The 18,584-nt window shown below is 37.0% G+C and overlaps 1 protein-coding gene across 1 annotated transcript in view; it reads right to left on the bottom strand.

Moving 5' to 3' along the window:
- Positions 1–18,584, bottom strand: part of LOC150104776 (transcription factor IIIA) — a 199,342-nt gene that overhangs the window by 146,756 nt on the left and 34,002 nt on the right. Inside the window, exon 4 of the mRNA XM_090395955.1 lies at positions 4,634–4,716. Within this exon, the coding sequence (XP_090252081.1) occupies positions 4,634–4,716 (83 nt within the window). The remainder of the gene's footprint in view (positions 1–4,633; positions 4,717–18,584) is intronic.

The following is an 18,584-nucleotide window of genomic DNA, read 5'->3' on the forward strand; positions in this document are numbered from 1 at the left end:
AGAGGTGTGGAGCAGGTGCCCTCCCTCGATGAGCCTTTGGACTTCCTGGCGGTGCTATGTAATAATAATAATAATAATAATAATAATAATAACTGTTATTATTATTATTAACAGAGTATGAAGCTGAGTATCTTGTTGCAAGCTAACTGCAGCTGAATTTTTCTTATTTGGCCGCTTTCATAGACTTTCCATTAAACTATGACTTGAAAAGCAGATGGGATTTTGGACAGAATAGGGAACGAAGGCTTTCATGACAGTGAGGAAAATTTCTGTGACTTATTCGAAATAGGTGTTAGGGTCAAATGAGCAAAAAGTAATAAGACCAAGTAAAGGAGAAATAGAAATTCCTGAGGTAATTCCATTTGGCATCTTTATAGTACAGAGAATGAGGTCAGGAGTGGTTTGAGGAAGGAAAGAGATGAAACTTGCACAAGACTGTGGTCTGATTTGATGAGAGAAGAGGTGACTTCTGTGATGTGATGTATCTGGAAAGAGAAATGGTTAAAAAGAAATTTGAAGTATTGGGAGAGAGTGAAGAGGGTTATCAGAAATTTGTGTAAGTAAGTAGATGTACAATTTGCATTAGATCATCGATTATGTTTCTGCTTTACATCCAGCTTGGTCAGCAGTACTGGAAAAGGGGGGCTAATTGGAACTGTGGATGTTGAAGTCACCTAAGAAGATGACCTCACTATTAGGATGGCTGAGTTTTTTCATAAAAAGAAATGTAAAGAGGTCTGCGTGATTATCAGAGTTTGGAGAACAGTAAATACAACAGATTAAAATTACTAGATGAGGCAAGGAAACTTCGAGCCAAAGGAGGTCGAAAGCAGTCTGACATGCAATGTCTGACCTCAGAAAGGTACAGGTGCCACCCTTGTGACAAAAGGAATTGGGACAAGTGTAATTTGGACATTGGAGGTGGACAGCAGTGGATGTAGATACTATTTAGGTTTCTGTTAAGAGTAAGAAGTGTGATCTGGATGACTAAGTGATGGTGTATGCCAATAATGTTGGTCTTAATGCCACAGATGTTAATAAAATGGATGTGAAAGAGTTTTGATTGAGGAGATTCTGGCATGGTTTGCATGCTGTGATTGGTTGCATCTTTTTTTTGGTTGAAATTGGTATAATTATGAAATGTTCCAAGTTTAAGAATACTTTCTCATACACTAAATAAAATATATGATAAAAAGAAGATTAAAAGTAAATTTAAAATGTCCAGGTTAGGTCCAAGTTTACAAGTATAGCTAACACAAAATGAACAACCTTGTAATTGCATCCAAGCTTTTTCACAGTGGAGGAGAATCTAACTGTAGTCTTTTCAATTCTTGATACAACTTAACCACATTCTTAATTCATTTCTTTCTTACTACTTACTTCTTGAATAGGTTCTGTCTTTTAACCTGAAGTATAGCAGCCTCAGTGTCAAGCTCCTTCTATATCCCACCCAGTAATGAAAACATTGACACTCTTCTCTAGTTCACCATTTTTCTAAGTTTGTTGTGCCAGCCTTCTACCACATTATTCGTTCTGGCTTCATCTGCTACTGTCCTTTCATACACATTCCAATTCTAAATTGGGTATCATGGTGGAAGTGCTTGTCTCCTACTTGTGCAGGAGATCAACATACATAAGTGTTATCTATGTAATATGCAACAAAAGAATCAGAAAGGGTAGATAATTTTACATTTATTCAGATTAAGAGCAAAATTAGCTGTGACAAAACTAGAAAGATAAAAGACAGTATTCAACCCAATTTTGACAGAGGAGTGAGTGGTAAGATGGTTAGAAGACTAGCAGCCAGAGATGACACTCATCAAAGAACAATATTTAAAAGAAAGACACCAGAAAAGAAACTGAAATATTAATATTCAAGAATGTGTGAGTAGAGTCAATCTAAGAACACAATCACTTAAACACATGAGAAGTGAAGGATCCAATATCTGGAGCAGTTTTTCCAGCCATTCTGGGTGGAAAAACTCGCAGGAAAATTAAGATATGGGTGGCTTGTGAAGTTAAGCACTTTTTTTCAAAATGATTAGTTTGGAAAAAAAGTTGATTAGAAACCATAAAAAAAGATTAGTGTAGTACTCCAACTTTCCAAGCTTTAAGATCCTCCATAATCTATATCCTAAACACTGAATTACTGGAAAAATTAAGATGCAGTGGGATAAGCTGGTCAACCTATCTACTACTACTACTACCAAAAAAAAAGTCATCTTTCTCCAAGAAAGATCATTCTGTTTCCTGAACTTCAATAATGCAAAGACTTCCCTTCTTATGCTGACATTCACTTTAAACTGTTCCTGACAAAAAACCATATCCAGTCTCCTCAGTCTCAAAAAAATTTCCCTTTTGAACTCAAGACATTAATTCTCACATCTACCATTTCTAACTCTGTACAAATACCACACTTATCCTGTCTCTTGTGGGTAGTACCAAAAACTTTCCTAAAAAAATTTTAACATTTTCAAATATAACAAGGGAAATGGAACATCTTGAACCAATATACAGTACATGCCTAATGACATATAATTATTATTATTTTTTTTTGATCAATGTCTAGTGTGGATGGCATTCAATGTTGTCAAGAGATTAGGAGTGAGGAATTTTGGCTGTCTCTAAGAGCCAAACTTGATATCAGAAGGAATGAAATGCTTTTTTCAGGGGGAGGGAAGATTCAAGAGCATAAAACGAAATGACTTTTGTTGAAGAATGTATTTCAGTGATAACTCGAAATCAAAATTTCAAACTAGGTGTCTTTATATCATGATTTCTGCAATCTAACCATTCGTTATAAGTAATCTAAAGCAAATTGTTTATCTCCCAACCAGAATATCCAACAATCCTTTCCATTCACCCAGCTCTGGATCTTTTTTTAAGCAGTTTTCCTACTGTATAGGTGACCTCTCCTCTTGGTAACCTGATACAAGTTTCATCTTTAGTGGAATGCCTTTCCCTCAGCCATTCACATCATAATATCCTCTGGCACAACAATGCAGATCTCAGAGACTTTATCCTCCTTTCCATGGTAGGATTAATGTTTCTATTTCCCAGATCGTGACACTTGTGACCATGTGACAGAAATTATTCATGTGGAATGAGCCATCATTCTCTGCTCAAAATTCCTGCCCATGGTTTACCAAGAGATATCATGGCAACCCAAGAAAATACAGCACATCCCAGGTGGCCTGAGGGACAAAAACTCCACCTTTACACACACACACACACCCTACAAAGAAAAACCACATTTGCAAAACAATTATTACCAGTGCTAATTTTGACTCTGAAAGGGCTAAATGTAGAAATTTGCCAACTGCACAATGAAAATGACAAACAAAGGCACCACAAGATGGTCGTGCCTTCTGGTCTCTTGCAAAAGCTGTTGGGCATAATTTCTGCCAGGCTGTGCTTTCAAACCCCCAGATGTCAGTACTGCAATATTAAAGATGTCCTTCAAGCATCATCTTCTCATCCAACTTCTGCAGAGATGACTAAGATAAATCACCTCTTTCTTTACTTGAAAAATTATACTGCATGGCTCCTGTGGCCTTTGGTCAAAATGTTGTCAGAAGAATTTTAAATAGCCTGGATACCAAAAAGACTTCTGGTCCTGATGGCAGCAACAACTGCATTCACAAAATGCAGTGCTCCTGAATTTTCCACACTCTTCCCACCCACACAACTTGGAAGCAATCCCATATATATATATATATATATATATATATATAGCAAATTTAAAGAGAGACTCTTCAGACACCAAAAAACTTTATATTCTTTTTCATTTAAAATATTACTTCCTTCCTGTCAACTTTATAAATCTCAAATCTGAACAACCATAGAATACTTTTCTCATATTTGGAATGGTGCATCCAAGACTACCCTAAGAGTTCTAGATTAATAGTGACCTCTCTCTCTCTCTCTCTCACACACACACACACACACACACACAATATTCCCTCCTGTCATAGGTGCTGTTTCTGCATTATGTCATTTTATAGGTATTTTCATGGGTGTTGTTTTGCTGATTTGAATCACTATCATTCCACTGCCTTCTTCTAATCATGTAAGAACTAGAACAACCACTGGTCAAATCAGTATGAAGTCTAAACATATCAAACCAATGTTTCATAATCTTCCTTTATATCATCTACCTCTGTTCTATGGAACAGAGGTAGATGATATAAAGGAAGATTATGAAACACTATTTCCCCAAGTGCAAGCTCCATATATTTTTAATTGAACTTGTCAGCAGATTACTTCTTTCTCCTTAATCACTTGCACGCAGATGGCACTACTGTGTTATAGGTTTTGTAACCTCTCAAAGTGGGGTCAATTAAAAGTGCCCTTTAGATGAAAAGACTTGGGGTGCTTTAATCTAGGATGTAAGTGGCATAAGTTTTACAAAAGAAAGTGAGCTAGTATTATGCAAAGATAAAAGGGATTTCCTCCATAAAACATAAACAGGCTCTGTAAAACATAGACTTGCATGCACAAGGGCATAAGGAAATTATGGTAAAGCTCAACAATTAATTTCCTATCCTAGCAAAAATGAAGCTTATTAAAGGCAAGTTACTGTAAAGCAATGGGAATAATGTTAAGGGAAAATGAAATTTTAAAAAGTACTTACACAAAAGGCTTAATTTTAGTGTGTTCATAACTATGAATCTTCAAGTGCTGTTCTTTTATGAAACACTTATTACAGTGGTTACACTAAAAAATACATCAGCATGTGTTTATAGCAGCACATTAATGAATATACAGTATTTTTAACATAAACATAAGAAACATTAATAACACTTTACAAATATTTAGCAACTAACAAGCCATCACCAGTGTAGGAACAGTTATACAAGGTAGAATGCTAACAATCAATTATTTAAAATAATATTAGCCACATGTATATATGATGTGACTACAGTGAGATATTAAAAGACTAGTAATAATTGAGGAGAATGAGACTTTCCTATATTTTGTGTAAAGACATACAATTCTTTCATTTTAAGTTCAGGTATTAAGGCTTCAGCACCTTCCATAAATAAACATTCATATTTGATAAGACATTGATAAAGTAATCAGGTTTGTGACCAGAAGATTCTATGTTCAGTATCTACAACATGTGCTAAGCAATACTTCTCGGGTTTATTATAAGCAATGTAAGATTAATGCTCCTGTATTTGTTTTTCTACAGAACGACCAGTTTGTCCAAAATAAAGATTATGCTTACAGGCTGATTGATTGAGTGACTGATTAGGAGTTTATTGGCACAAGGACAAAAAACGTCATAATGTACCAAACCAAAGGTTACAGCTGTACTCAAGATAATAAGCAGTAATAGCATGTTATTGACTATTTTGTCTGTTTATTTACAAAGGGTAAATTTTAAAAAAAATTAGTAAAGCAAAGCAGTATCTACATATAAATAGCATTTATAATCAAATGTGTTTGAATAAATTAATTCTTATTAAAAAGTTAAAAAAAAATTCATACAATTTATCTGAGTATGATAAGATCTGCCTGAGTGTATATGGCTCAGCCAGCATAGTAAAAAAATCATTCCTTTCTCAAGCGATTGCTGGAACTTATAGGGTTGGTGAGCTGTATAGGAGGGCAGTTGATGGAGAGATATCTGAGAGTAGCTTATTCAGGAGTAGAGTCCAAAAGAAGGCCTGTGACTAGTGGTTTGCCACAGGGTTCTGTTATTGGACCACTACTATTTAATTTGTTCATTAATGATATAGGAAAGGATCTGAGAGCAACTGTTCAGTTATTTGCTGATAATGCAAAGTTGGGTAGAGCAATAGTAAATACACATAATGTCAAAATTTTGCAAGATGATTTGGATAGATTGGCAGACTGGGCTATGGAGAATAGATGTCAGTTTAATGTGGCAAAGTGTAAGATTATGCATTTTGGTGTGAAAAGATTATCAGCAGTATACCACATTGGTGGAACTGTACTCCAGGAAACTGACAAGGCCAGACTTGGGAGTGTTAGTGGATAGGGAGTTAAAGTTTAGGGGCACATAGCAAAAGTGGCTAAAGCAGCTCATCAGATCACTTGGTTACTGAAGAATACCCTGATGAACAAAGACAAGCAGGTTACTGTTCCTTTTCATCGAGCCTTGATAAGACCTCATCTTGACTACTGTGCACAGATCTGGGTGCCGGGATTCTTGGTGATGAGGAGGAGCTGGAGAGGATCCAGAAGCAAGTGACCAAGATGGTGGCTGGTCTATGGAAAGAACCTTATGAAAACAGGTTGAATATTTGTGGGTTATAGAAACTGATTGATTGATAGGCAGAAAATGGGTGATATGATTGAGACATTCAAATTACTGAGGGGTTTTTACAGGATTAATTCAGAGGAAATTTTTCAGAACAGGTGTGGTGGTGGGAGAACTAAGAACCATCCATGGAAACTGAGAAAGAGTGTAGTTAGCAAGGGTGTTCGAGAGTGGTGAATGAGTGCAATAGGTTGCCAGCATCTGTTGTGAGTGCCATGACTGTGAATGAGTTCAAAGCAAAGTATGATAGATACTGTGCAAATGCTGAATAGTTCTGGACATGATGTTTAGGGACTCCCTCGATGAATCTAAGGACTCCTTAAAGTTGCCCATAATAATAATAATAACTCCACCTTCTTCTCTCTTCCATCATCTATGTGGATAATGATGATTAGGTCAAATGAACTCTTTCCACTTCTGTCTGTCCCTGGGGAGTCTAAACAATTCTGTCCAGTATGGTGTCACTTGTTGTGATCTGGTTTTCAGGTACTCATAGAATCATTTCAATTTAAGTTCAGGTATTAAGGCTTCAGCACTTCCCATAAATAAGCATTCATGTTTAATGAGACAATTTGCTGGAACACCACCACAATGTGACTAATGGTGAGAAGCACATTACACCTTGCACTGTTCACATATAGATGAGTCATCAGTCCTAAGTAAATATGAATGTGGAAGATGACAATGACTTATGTGGTGCCTACCAACTTGAGGAGTCAAGTTGATAGGCTCCACCAACTTGACTACCAATGCTTAATTTCAGGCTTAATCTCATGCAATTTGTTTGACAGTGTTATCTAACATGATGACTGCCATTGGGTTATTAAATTTGATCATATATAAAACTGTCTATAGTCTGTATATGGGAGTGACAAACAGTAACCTTAAAACATATGAGCTGATCTAGCAGCTGTATCTACAGTCTCACTTTCCCTTAATTCCAATGTGTTTGGGTATCCAGCAAACTGAATTTGAAAATTAAGGATTTTCATTTTGTACAGCAGCTGTAGAAGCAGTGGATATGATTCACAAGAGATGAGATGGCATGTGAATAACTCAAGCCTGTATAAATTATATACTTTTGGAAGCAGTTTTCTTTCATATGTACAACTGTGGGGTGAATGAATGCATGCAACTATACTGTACATTTTTTTTATGTTGAGCTGATACATGAGAGGATGGTTGATCAACTTTTAGTGCATTAGTACCATATATGGGTAATTGAACTGCAATCAAGACTTAATGGATATGATAAAGTCAGTAAACACAATCAACAGTAGTCTCAGATCTTGAACCAACAATATAAAAAGGAAGGAAATCAGTGTTCTGCTCTATGTACATTAAATAACTATGCATAAATGAACAATGGAGTGGCAAACTTCCTTAATCTTGCACAGTGAGAGGTTGCATGATGGACTGCAAACCTCCCATAATAGAATGCCATCATGTTCAGTGCAGGTAATGAATGAATGTCCAGATTCATGTCAATAGCTTGCATAATCTCTAATATGCATACCAAAATGATGTATGGTAATCTGATGTGTGTGTGCGTGTGTGATATTGAAACTCCCAAAACAGAGAGAGAGAGAGAGAAGATACTAGTCCATATAAGAACTTCTGCAAGAGACTATTTTTAGGACATGGGAATTGATGTTTTTTCTCTAACTTTAGATAGGACTGAGGTGAGTGAGATGGTGGCAGTAGTTAGATGGCAGTGATTTTTCACCCTTCTTAGGAATGGGTTGAATAGGCGAATTTCCAGAGTGTGGGATAGATACCAGTGGAGTAAAAGAGAAAGTACAGGCAGCCATCAGTTTATGGCTCACTTACGTTCCTGAAAAAATAGGCATAAGCCGAATTTTGCATAAAACGAAACCAATTTTAATGAGAGGTACAAAGTTATGTAAGGTCGAATAGATGCGATTACACTCCTTTTTACATTTGCAGTCCATTCCCAATCGTGGTCCATTTCGCAGAGTTCATCAGTCAATGTCTCTATGCTTGCAAGGATACGCTATAAATCGGCCATTTTTATATCTCTCAGAGGACCTACTTCGTTTTCTTTTTCCTCCTTTGGATGTTGACTTAATTGTTCAGCTAATTGTTTTAAGTCTTCATTGTAAAGCAGTTTATCATGCTCTCTAAGACTTCTGTCACATCTTCAGCTGTAATATCGTCCAATCCCACATCTCGTGCAAGCTTGGTAACATCTTCAATAACATTTTCCTCATGCTCTAATTCCTCGAAGTCGTGCATAAATGCTGGAAGAAATTTTCGCCATGCTCCTTTTAAACACTTTGCTGACACTTCGTTTCAAGCCGCCTTGATGTTGCTAATGCCCTTCAAAATATCGAATGACCGCCAATAGTCTTTAATAATTTTTCCTTAAGTATCCAAGACTCTTACCATTTCCATTTAAATGTTATAATGTTATACAGAGGTAACAAGCTCTGAAGATTGATAATCCTCTGATCCATCGGATGCAAAAGCAATGTTGTGTTTGGGGGCATGTAAACAACCTTGACATCCAATGGTGTTCTTACTTCAGCAAGGTTTTGAGGATGTCCAGGGGCATAATCCAAGAGAAGCAATGCCTTGGCTGGCAAATCATTTTCTTTACAGAAGAGAAGCATGGTAGGACAAAAATAATTTGAATACCAATCTATAAAAATGTCTTGTGTAACCCAAGCTTTCTTGTTTTCCATTTCCAATAGACTGGCAGAATGGCTTTTAGACCCTTGAAGCACGTGGTGTATGTGAATGGTACACCAACATTGGTTTAAGCTTCAACGTTCCGGAGACATTTGCACCCAACAAAAACATAGGTCTATCTTTTGCAGCTTTAAAACCTGGAGCGGAACGTTCTTTGCAGGAAATGAAGGTGCGTGATGGTAATTTTTTCCAGTAGAGCCCAGTCTCATCAACATTAAAAATGAGAACAGGAGGATAACTTCCTTGTTCTACACAGTCTTGAAGTTCTTTAGGAAAAAGCAGCCACTGCCGCAACATCTGCACTTGCCACCTCACCGCATAATTTGACACTATAGCACTTACTTCGAGACTTAAATCTCACGAACCAACCTTTGCTTCCTAAAAATGTTTCTTTGCATCCATCTGTCTTTTTAAGATCCTCAAAAATTGTTTTTCCTTTCTCAGTTATAACAGCCTGAGTCAGAGGAATGTTTTTCTGATTCAAGTCATCCACCCATAATGATGATAATTTTTTCATTTTTTCATAAAGTTTACCACTGCTATAACTTATGTTTTACATTTAGTACTGCCGTAGATTGTTGCACAGACTGTTTTATTCTATCTGCATTTTTCATCATTGTAGTAACAGTCGATGGAGATAAGTTCATACTTCTACAGACATTAGCACGTGTCTGCCCGTCTTCCATTCTTTGAATCACCTCCATCTTCTTTTCAAGTGTGATTGATTTCCGTGTCTTCTTAATACCAAATTCTGCTAAAAATGTTTACGATGTTTAAATTTATATTTATCTTGATAATTTATACTGATAAATTTATCAATTTAAATACATATGCATGTAAAAAAAAATTAAATAGAACAATTAGGTAGATTCAACAGTAAAACTAGGTTTGAGACATGTATGTCGCAGTAGCTCGATAAACACTCAAACACTAGAGTGCCTGCTAGCGTCGTTTCTCAGTCAGACCAGACTAAATAAGAAAGCACGTGCAGGCATCCAGAGTTATTATGAATCGCCGTAAATTGAACCATCATAAACTGAGGGCTGCCTGTATATACAAGCAACATAAGAATCAGTTCTGATGCACAGAGCTTCAGCACAACTGAAGGAATGCCATCAGGGCCAGGAGACTTTTTTTGTGTCTAATTTAGACAATAGGTTTCTGATCTCTTTCTGGCAAAAGGATATAGGGACATTGTATGTTGGGCAGTATGAATGATTGGGAGACATTTGTCACTGTCAGTTATGCATACATTGGAGGCAAAGTATGAAGCCAGAAGATTAGCTTTTTCTGTGAGTGATGATGCAATAGAGCCATCTGGGTATGATAGGAATGGGAATATTGTTGGGCAAAAGTTGCAACCGATTGCTTTGGCAAAAGACCAAAAGTCTTGGCTGCCTTTTGATCTATTCAGTGGTTCAGTGGCTACCATTTAGATAGGCTGCTTTTTGCTTTTTCAAACTCTGTTTTGGAAGCATTGATTGTTTTCTTGCAGCTATTTCACTTATTGTCGGTATAAGCACTAAAGGAGGATGGCGTTCTTGATGTGAGCCAGTTGTGGTATGATTGATTTTTCATTTGTACAGCCTTGGCACATCTTTTGGAGAACCAGGGTTCAGTTTTGGGATGGCAGTTCAGGAAAGTGTGGGAACATGTTTCCATGCCAGTGAGGATTACTTTGATGATACGTTTGGTGCATATGTTTGGATTGGAAGACCGGAAACAACAGCCCAACCATGGGAATGAGTCATAGAAGTCACAGAGGCTGTCCCACTTGGCACTGTTACAATGCCAAACTACTCTTGTATGGGAAGCTGTGTAAGTGTTGTTTCATGGGGAAGGAGATGAGCACTAGATTTTGGTAGGAATTACCTGGGGGGGGGGGGGGGACCCTCACTACATTCACTGTGTATTTGGAAGGGTCGCTGGTGAGGAAGAGATCTAGGGTGTTTTGCGAGTGGTTCAGGTTATTTGGCATTCTGGTTGGCATATGAACAATTTGTGTAATGTCATTAGTGATAGCAAATGTTTCAGCATGTCTGCTTGCAAGATCCATAAAACTGGAGGAGGAAAGCCAGTTAGTGTTATGTGCATTAAAATCTCCTAGGAGGATGATTTTTGCTGTTAGGAGGGTGGGATTGAAGAAAATCAATTTTTAAGGAGAGGAAATTAAAGTGCTCAGAGTGGTTGGTGGCATTAGGAGAGCGACAGAGACAGCAGACGAATCTGACTGAGTGGGGCAGGGATATTTTCAATCAAAGAAGGTCAAATTTGGACAACTCTAGGTTAGGTGCTCTCTGGCAAGGTATGTCAAAGTGGATATATGTGTGCAGATGCCATTCTTGGGTCAAAAAGAGTTAAACAGTTTGTAGTTTGGAAGGTTGAGATGGATAGTATTGGGGGGGGGGGATGAGATTTGAGTTTCTGCTAAAAAGAGTAGGTGGGGCTTGGTGGAATGTAGATGGTAGTGGACACTATTAAGATTGGAGTTGAGGCCATGGATGTGCAGGTTCTCTCAGACACAGATTTGACTGCAAGGGTCTTGCACATTTCCTATGCGTGCCTTCATGGTGGCTGCTGGTGGTGTCATCACATGATTTTTGTACTAATTTAACTTGTTTATAGTCAATGATCCAACTGTTGTCTCCATTTTGGCATTTTTCTTTAAGTTGTCTTCGAAGTTGGCATCTTTGTTCCCTGTGGGCAAATGTTAAGTCAGGTCGAGCGCATATGCATGATTAGGGGGAAGTGTCCCTTAACTTGTTATTTATCACCGTTATTAATTTGGATGTGCTTGTCGGTGTGCCACAGGTCACTTTCACGAGATGTGGAAAGTTCGTTCCGTCCTTTCTTTTATTTATGGGTCCAAAACGATGACATCTGACAATATTTCTGGGATTGAAGTTGAATTCTCCTGTTAATTTGCTAAAGTCTTCTTTAAATGATTTACCTTTTTCCGTTGGAAAGTTCAAAATAACAGCACCGAGTCTCCTGCTTTTGGCCTCAATCAACTTGTGTACCATTGATGCAATTAGGCTGCAGAGTTCATTAGCATGCAAAGGTGCACTTGCAATGCAATGCTGGTCACCGAGTAGCTCGAACGTAGTTTCTAGCATTCAGATTTTGGAAGAGAAAGTTTCAATCATAGTAAGGTGTTGTTTGAGGTTTTGAACTCATTTCCATAAAACAGCTACTATCAAAGAAGGAGGGCATTTATGAAAGGAAAGCATAGCAAAGAGAAAAAAGACTGGTCGAGATCGATAAAAAGCTTGTGCACCGATTCATCTATTTTTGCACAGGAAGCATGTAGCCAGTGGCAACAGAAATCGCACAATATACTTTTTTTTTTCCCGTAACTGGTTTTACAACTGTGGCCCTTCATATTGTCAATGGATTTGTCGGCGATCAATGGTGCTATGCTGAAGAGACTCGAGGTACTCTTTCATCATTGGCCTTTGTTGCCACCATCTTTACTTCGTACAATAGGCTTAGCGGACACTTTCATGTGGCAGTTTTTGAATTGTAATAATAACTGATTTGATGGACTATGGGTACTTACAGGTTGTGCAGAAGTAATCAGCTCCTTAGTACCCTCTGTTGGTTTTCTACTGACTGATTATTTTGCACAAAAAACACTTGCAATACCGATAAAATGTGGGAGTACAAGCTTAACGTAGCTTATACATAGGCACTGCCTGGTGGACCTGATGAGATGTGAGTCTTCTCTCAAAAGTAAGTCCTAAGAACTTGGTTTCTACTACTAATGGAATAAACTTTTTCTGATTCTTAACACTGGACCTGGATGAAGAGAGCATTTTGGCAGATGTGTAAATACACTTTTTTCTGCTGAAAACCTTAATCTATTACAATGAGCCCAGATGTTTTATCATTTCAAAACGGATATCATTATGATCTACTGCACGAGCATAATAAAGTAGAACTCTTTCTTGAGAAAGGCTGCTGAATGGCTCTAGCACAGGCGTTCCCAACCCTATGCCACGGGCACCATGGTGCCTGTCGAACAATTTGTGTGTGCCCACCGCTGTTCAACCGTGTGCCGTATAGTTTGAAATAATCATGCACACATCACGCAACAATTCATGGCATGCTATATGATGCATGCATTAATGACACATGACAAGTATTAAACGCATACAATGTAAAATAGATGCGCATTCGAAATTGTTCATTATCTGTTGCTAGTTATATGCACATAATTTTAACGGTGTCTTGTACTTAAATTTTTGAAATATTTTGATTTTTAATCCTAAAATGAGTGAATCAAGTAAAAGACGACAAAACCTATAATTTTAACACTGACTGGGAGGAAACACATTGTTTCGTTAATTTTAAAGATAATCGTGTTTGTTGTGCAACAGCAGCGTTGCAATTCCGAAAAAACATAATGTTGAACGTCACTTCTAGACAATACATGCCACTTTTAATACGAATTATTCACTTAAATCTGAAGTAAGAACGAAAAAAATAAATCAACTAAAATCGAACCCGTCTTCCCAACGGTCGGTTTTCACTAGACATGTGGTAACATCTAAAAATGCCACCATTGCTTCTTTAAAAATTTCACACATGCTTGCAAAGAAGAAAAAAATCATTCTAACAAACGTGAGATTATGTCAGCAATACAAGATTTACAATTGTCAAATAACACTATCACAAGAAGAATACATGTAATTTCAATGGACATACAAGCTCAGTTAAAAAAGTGACTTGGAAATATGTAACTGGTTCTCTTTACAATTTGACGAGTCAACAGATGTATCAGACATAGCACAGTTAGCAGTTATGATGAGAATGGTATTTAGTAACTTCACTGTAAAAGAAGATCTACTGAAAATATTACCCATGAAAGGAAACAATGGGTGAATATATTTATAATGCATTCAGAATATACGCCAAGTCGATGGACATGCCTTTGCACAAGCTGTCTGCGATAACTACTGATGGGGCACTAGAAACGGTTGGCAATATCAATGGATTTATTGCACTCTGCAAGAAAGATCATTCATTTCCAAACTTTATGTCCTACCACTGTATTATCCACCAGGAAGCTTTGTGCAGTAAAATACTGTCCTTTGGACATGTTATGAAAGTTGTTACAAAATAATCAACTCCATTCAGGCAGCCCCTTTGCAGCATCGACTTTTCAAGGCTCTATTGCAAGACATTGAAGATAAAAAACCTGATCTCATCCTGCATACTGAAGTACATTGGATCAGTAAAGGAAAAGTCCTTACAAGATTTTTAAGCTTAATTGAAGAAATAAAAAAATATCTTCACGTCAAAAATGAAAATTTTGATGAACTAAATGACTTTTGCTGGCTGTTGGATTTATGTTTTCTCACAGACATCATGGAAAAATTGAATTCTTTAAATTTGGAGTTGCAAGGAAAAGATAGACATGTCGCTAAAATGATGGGCTTCTGTAAACTCATTTAAAGCAAAATTGGATTTGTGGATATCACCTCTGCAGATGGGAATGCTGTTCATTTCCCAAATATGAAAAAAATGGTAGGCGATAGTGAATTTAACTTGTCACCATTTGTTAAACATCTTCAAGTGCTTAAAGAACAGTTTGAAAAGAGATTTCAGGAATTTACTATCATTGAGCCAATGATCTCCTTTTTTATCAATCCTTTTACTTGCCAAGTAAACATAATGGAAATAACTGCATGCATTGCAAAGCTTGTTCAAGTAAATGATGAAGAACTGGAGCTAGAAATTTTGGATCTTCAGAATGACATTACGCTAAAATCCCATATAACAGATGAAAACTTCTGGAATGTAGCGGATAGAAAAAAGTTTCCATTCTTAAAAAGAGCAGTGTACAAGATAAAATCGTTTTTCGGTTCCACATACCTTTGCGAATCATTGTTTTCAACCATGAATATCATGAAATCAAAATATAGATCACGACTCACTGATGAGTATCTTGATGAGTGTTTAAGAACTGGAATATCATCATATTCTCCTAATTATGAAGCACTGGCAAATGAAATGCAATGCCAGAGATCACACTAACTTACATATATATATTTAAATTTTTATATAATGTAAACTTTTAAGTAATAAAACATTTGATTATAATGTAAACTTTGTATGTATTCATTTAAGAAAAGAATTCAAAAAATTTGCTTGAAAAAATAGATGGTGCCCGTCACCCTTCCGTTATTTTAGAATGTGCTCTAGGACAGTACTTCCCAAACTTCTGGATGTCAGGGCCCCCTTTGCAAAAATTAAAATATTTCACAGCCCCCCCCCTCAAAAAAAAATCGTAATAGACAGATATATTATTACAATATTTATTGTATTTATATTCAATACAAAACATACACAGCGAATACTGCAAAAATCAAATGCATATATTACGATTTTTGCCTCTTACCGTTTGGTTCTGAAGACGCAGGCTGTTCTGGTAAAATATGAAATACTGTCCTCTTTTTTTTTTTTGAGTCTGTTTCTGCTTTTCTGATTATTCGCAGGATTTTTTTTTTTTTTTTTTTTTTATCAGCCACTTATCCATCTCAGGGTTAAATTTTTTTAACGTAGAATAGATCAAATAATACCACCACTTACCAATACTGGCACACCACAGACTAACAACATGAAATTAGTGAATATTACCTGAATGAGGGAATCCCTGGACCAGGAACATTTTTCTCTTTTGTGACTTTTCTCCCTTTACGGTAATAAGCCTAACGCGAAACAGATAGCAATGACAGGTTAAGAAATGCATATGATTGGTGCGGTATTAACAAAAGATCGCACAACCGAAAGATAAAAGGATAGCTGACAATTGAGTTGAAATGCTAACTCTCTTCAACCGAATTCCATATGTGAAACTGCCATAACATTCATTATATATATATATTACTTAGTTTTAACACTTTTACGAATTTTAACACGTTCGGTTGAATTTTATTGCTACCTTGGGAAATCAAACCCACATTAATAACAATAGTTTTAGTTAGATACTGTGTTTGCCCATGCAACATATGGTTTTGTTTCAGTCTATACAGCATAGTTTCTGTATGAGGGGACATGTGATTCGTTAATTAGTGTGTTTTTATCCCAGTTGTCTCTAGCTCATACCTTATTCACTGGCATAATAAAAGTACTTGTTTTTATTCCCTCTGCAGTATAGTGGCTGTTAGGGAGGGCCTGTTGTTTACCACTGCAAGTGAGTTACTATCTCCCCACATGAACTTGTTTAAGCTTTTTTTCATGTGTGAAGTATATGCGAAACTTTTATTGGTAACAGAAAACTAGCTCGGTTGACAGTGATAATATAAAACGAGTTTCGATATGTATATAAAGTCAATATCAACAGTCCCTGATTACGAACACATGATGAAAGGGAGAGGAAGATTTGGAGCTTCCCTGGAGAGCATTCGAAGTAAATACAATTAACCAGTGCTTTGAAATACAACTTATGAATAAGCAATATTTACTAATATTCATTAAGAGCCGAAATATGCAGGTAGCAAAGTTTATGAACCAACAACAATGTGTGAATTTTTTTTTCTATTAAAATATAAAAAATAACAAAAAAGAAATAATAAATAATAAAAGTTAAGTACATTTCTTTTAAAATAAAAAAATCTACTTAGTCTTAAAACATTTTAAATTTATTTTCATTATTTCACTGCCCCCCCCCTCAACAAAACCTACGGCCCACAGTTTGGGAAGCGCTGCTCTAGGAAACAAAAAGGTTGGGAACCTTTTTGTTTTCTAGCACAATGATAGAAAAGTTTAGCTGCTATTTCTCTTTTTGCACTTTTAATATTAAAAATTCAAGAGGATATGAAACTATTACAAGCACTTTGGGAGCAAATTTTTCTAAAATCTCAGCAAAGTAAATGAAAGCTAGATATAGAAGGCACTGTTTGACAACAAAAGCCATTATGTTCAAAGGAAAACCAGTGGTGCCAATCTATATCTAGAATTCATTTTCCACAGTGCATTACTAAGAGCCAAGGAGAGAAAGAGAGAGAGAGAGAATTTCTTGCTGAAACTAACTAGGTCAGAACTAGGATGATACCCTGGTTAAAAAAGTTTGGCTCTATTTTCTGGTTTTATTTTGCTGCACAGGAATCTTTTCAGTTTGCCAAAAGCCACCAGGCCTAGCTGAATTTTTCTCTTTACTTCTTCATGAATGCTTCTTTTTCTTGATGTAAAAGTTCTTCCTAGGAATATGCATTTTTGTACTTGCTCTTTTTATTACCATCTATTATTATTTGCTATGTTAACTAGTTTCCTTCAATTTATGTAATTATTTCAGTTCTCATAGTTTATGCATAATCCTATTTAATTTTATTATTATTATCCAGGCCTCCATGCAGTCAAAAGAATCATCGTGGGAGGTCCTTCGTAAGAAACACGGTCTTTTAAGACTCATTGAGGGGGAGGTCCACCCCCCCCCCCCTAAGAAACACAAAGTCTATCATACCACTCCTTAAAATCATTGACCATTCCCACTCTCACCACTCCATCAGGCAATGCATTCCATTGTTCAACCACCCTCCATGAAACCATTCCTCACCCTCTTGCTCACAGTTTCCTTTCGTAACTTCCATGGATAACCTCTTGTCACCACTCCTTAACTCTGTTCAATCAAGCGAAAGAACTCCCGCAGTGTCAGCCCTGTAACCACCTTTCAACAGTTTAAAAGTATCAATCATATCACCTCTCCTTCTTCTATCCACCAAACTCTGCAGTGCACATTCCCTCAGCCGATCCTCATAACCAACACTGTACAGTCCTGAAACCATCTTTGTTATCTGCCTATGTACCCTTTCCACAGTTAATTTATTCCCTTCAAATTCTGGGAACTAAATCTGAGAACAATAGTCCAAGTGTGGTCTGATCAGGGTCTTATACAACGGAATGATAACTGTTTTGTCTCTGCAGGTCAGTGTCCTTCTCATTATTGCAGCAATCCTCCGTGTTACCTTCGCCACCTTTGCAATATGTCCCCTAAATTTCAGGTTTCTATCAATCATCAACCCCAGATCTCTTGTCTCCTCTGCTTCCTTCAGTATAACTCCTCCCATAGAGTATACAGCATCCCAACGATGTTTCCCAAACCTCAAGACCTTACATTTTGCTGCATTAAACCGACACCCCCCATTCATTTGCCAATCTATCTAGCTTATTCAAATCCTCTAGCAGGGCTACCACATCTGCACTATTACTAATAATCCTTCCCAGCTTCGCATCATCCGCAAACAACAGAATATCCCCCTGCAATCCGCAGACAATGTCACTGATATAAAGGTTAAACAATATAGATCCCAGTACTGAGCCCTGTGGGACTCCACTTGTAACCCTCTGCCTCCTTGAAACTCCCCCACCATACACAACTCTCTGATACTTATTGGACAACAAATGCTGAATCCAGTTGACCAATCTGACATCCAGACTCCATGTGCTGCAACTTAAATATTAGCTTATCATGTGGCACCCTGTCAAATGCCTTTGCTAAGTCTAAGAAAATGGCAGTATATACCTTTCCCTCATCTAATGCTCTTGTAACTTTATTATAAAAGGCTAGCATATTGCTAAA

Source organism: Typopeltis vanoorti, chromosome 7, assembly GCF_054136105.1.
Source record: "Typopeltis vanoorti isolate ZY-2024b chromosome 7, IOZ_Tvanoo_1.0, whole genome shotgun sequence".
Lineage (NCBI taxonomy): Eukaryota > Metazoa > Arthropoda > Arachnida > Uropygi > Thelyphonidae > Typopeltis > Typopeltis vanoorti.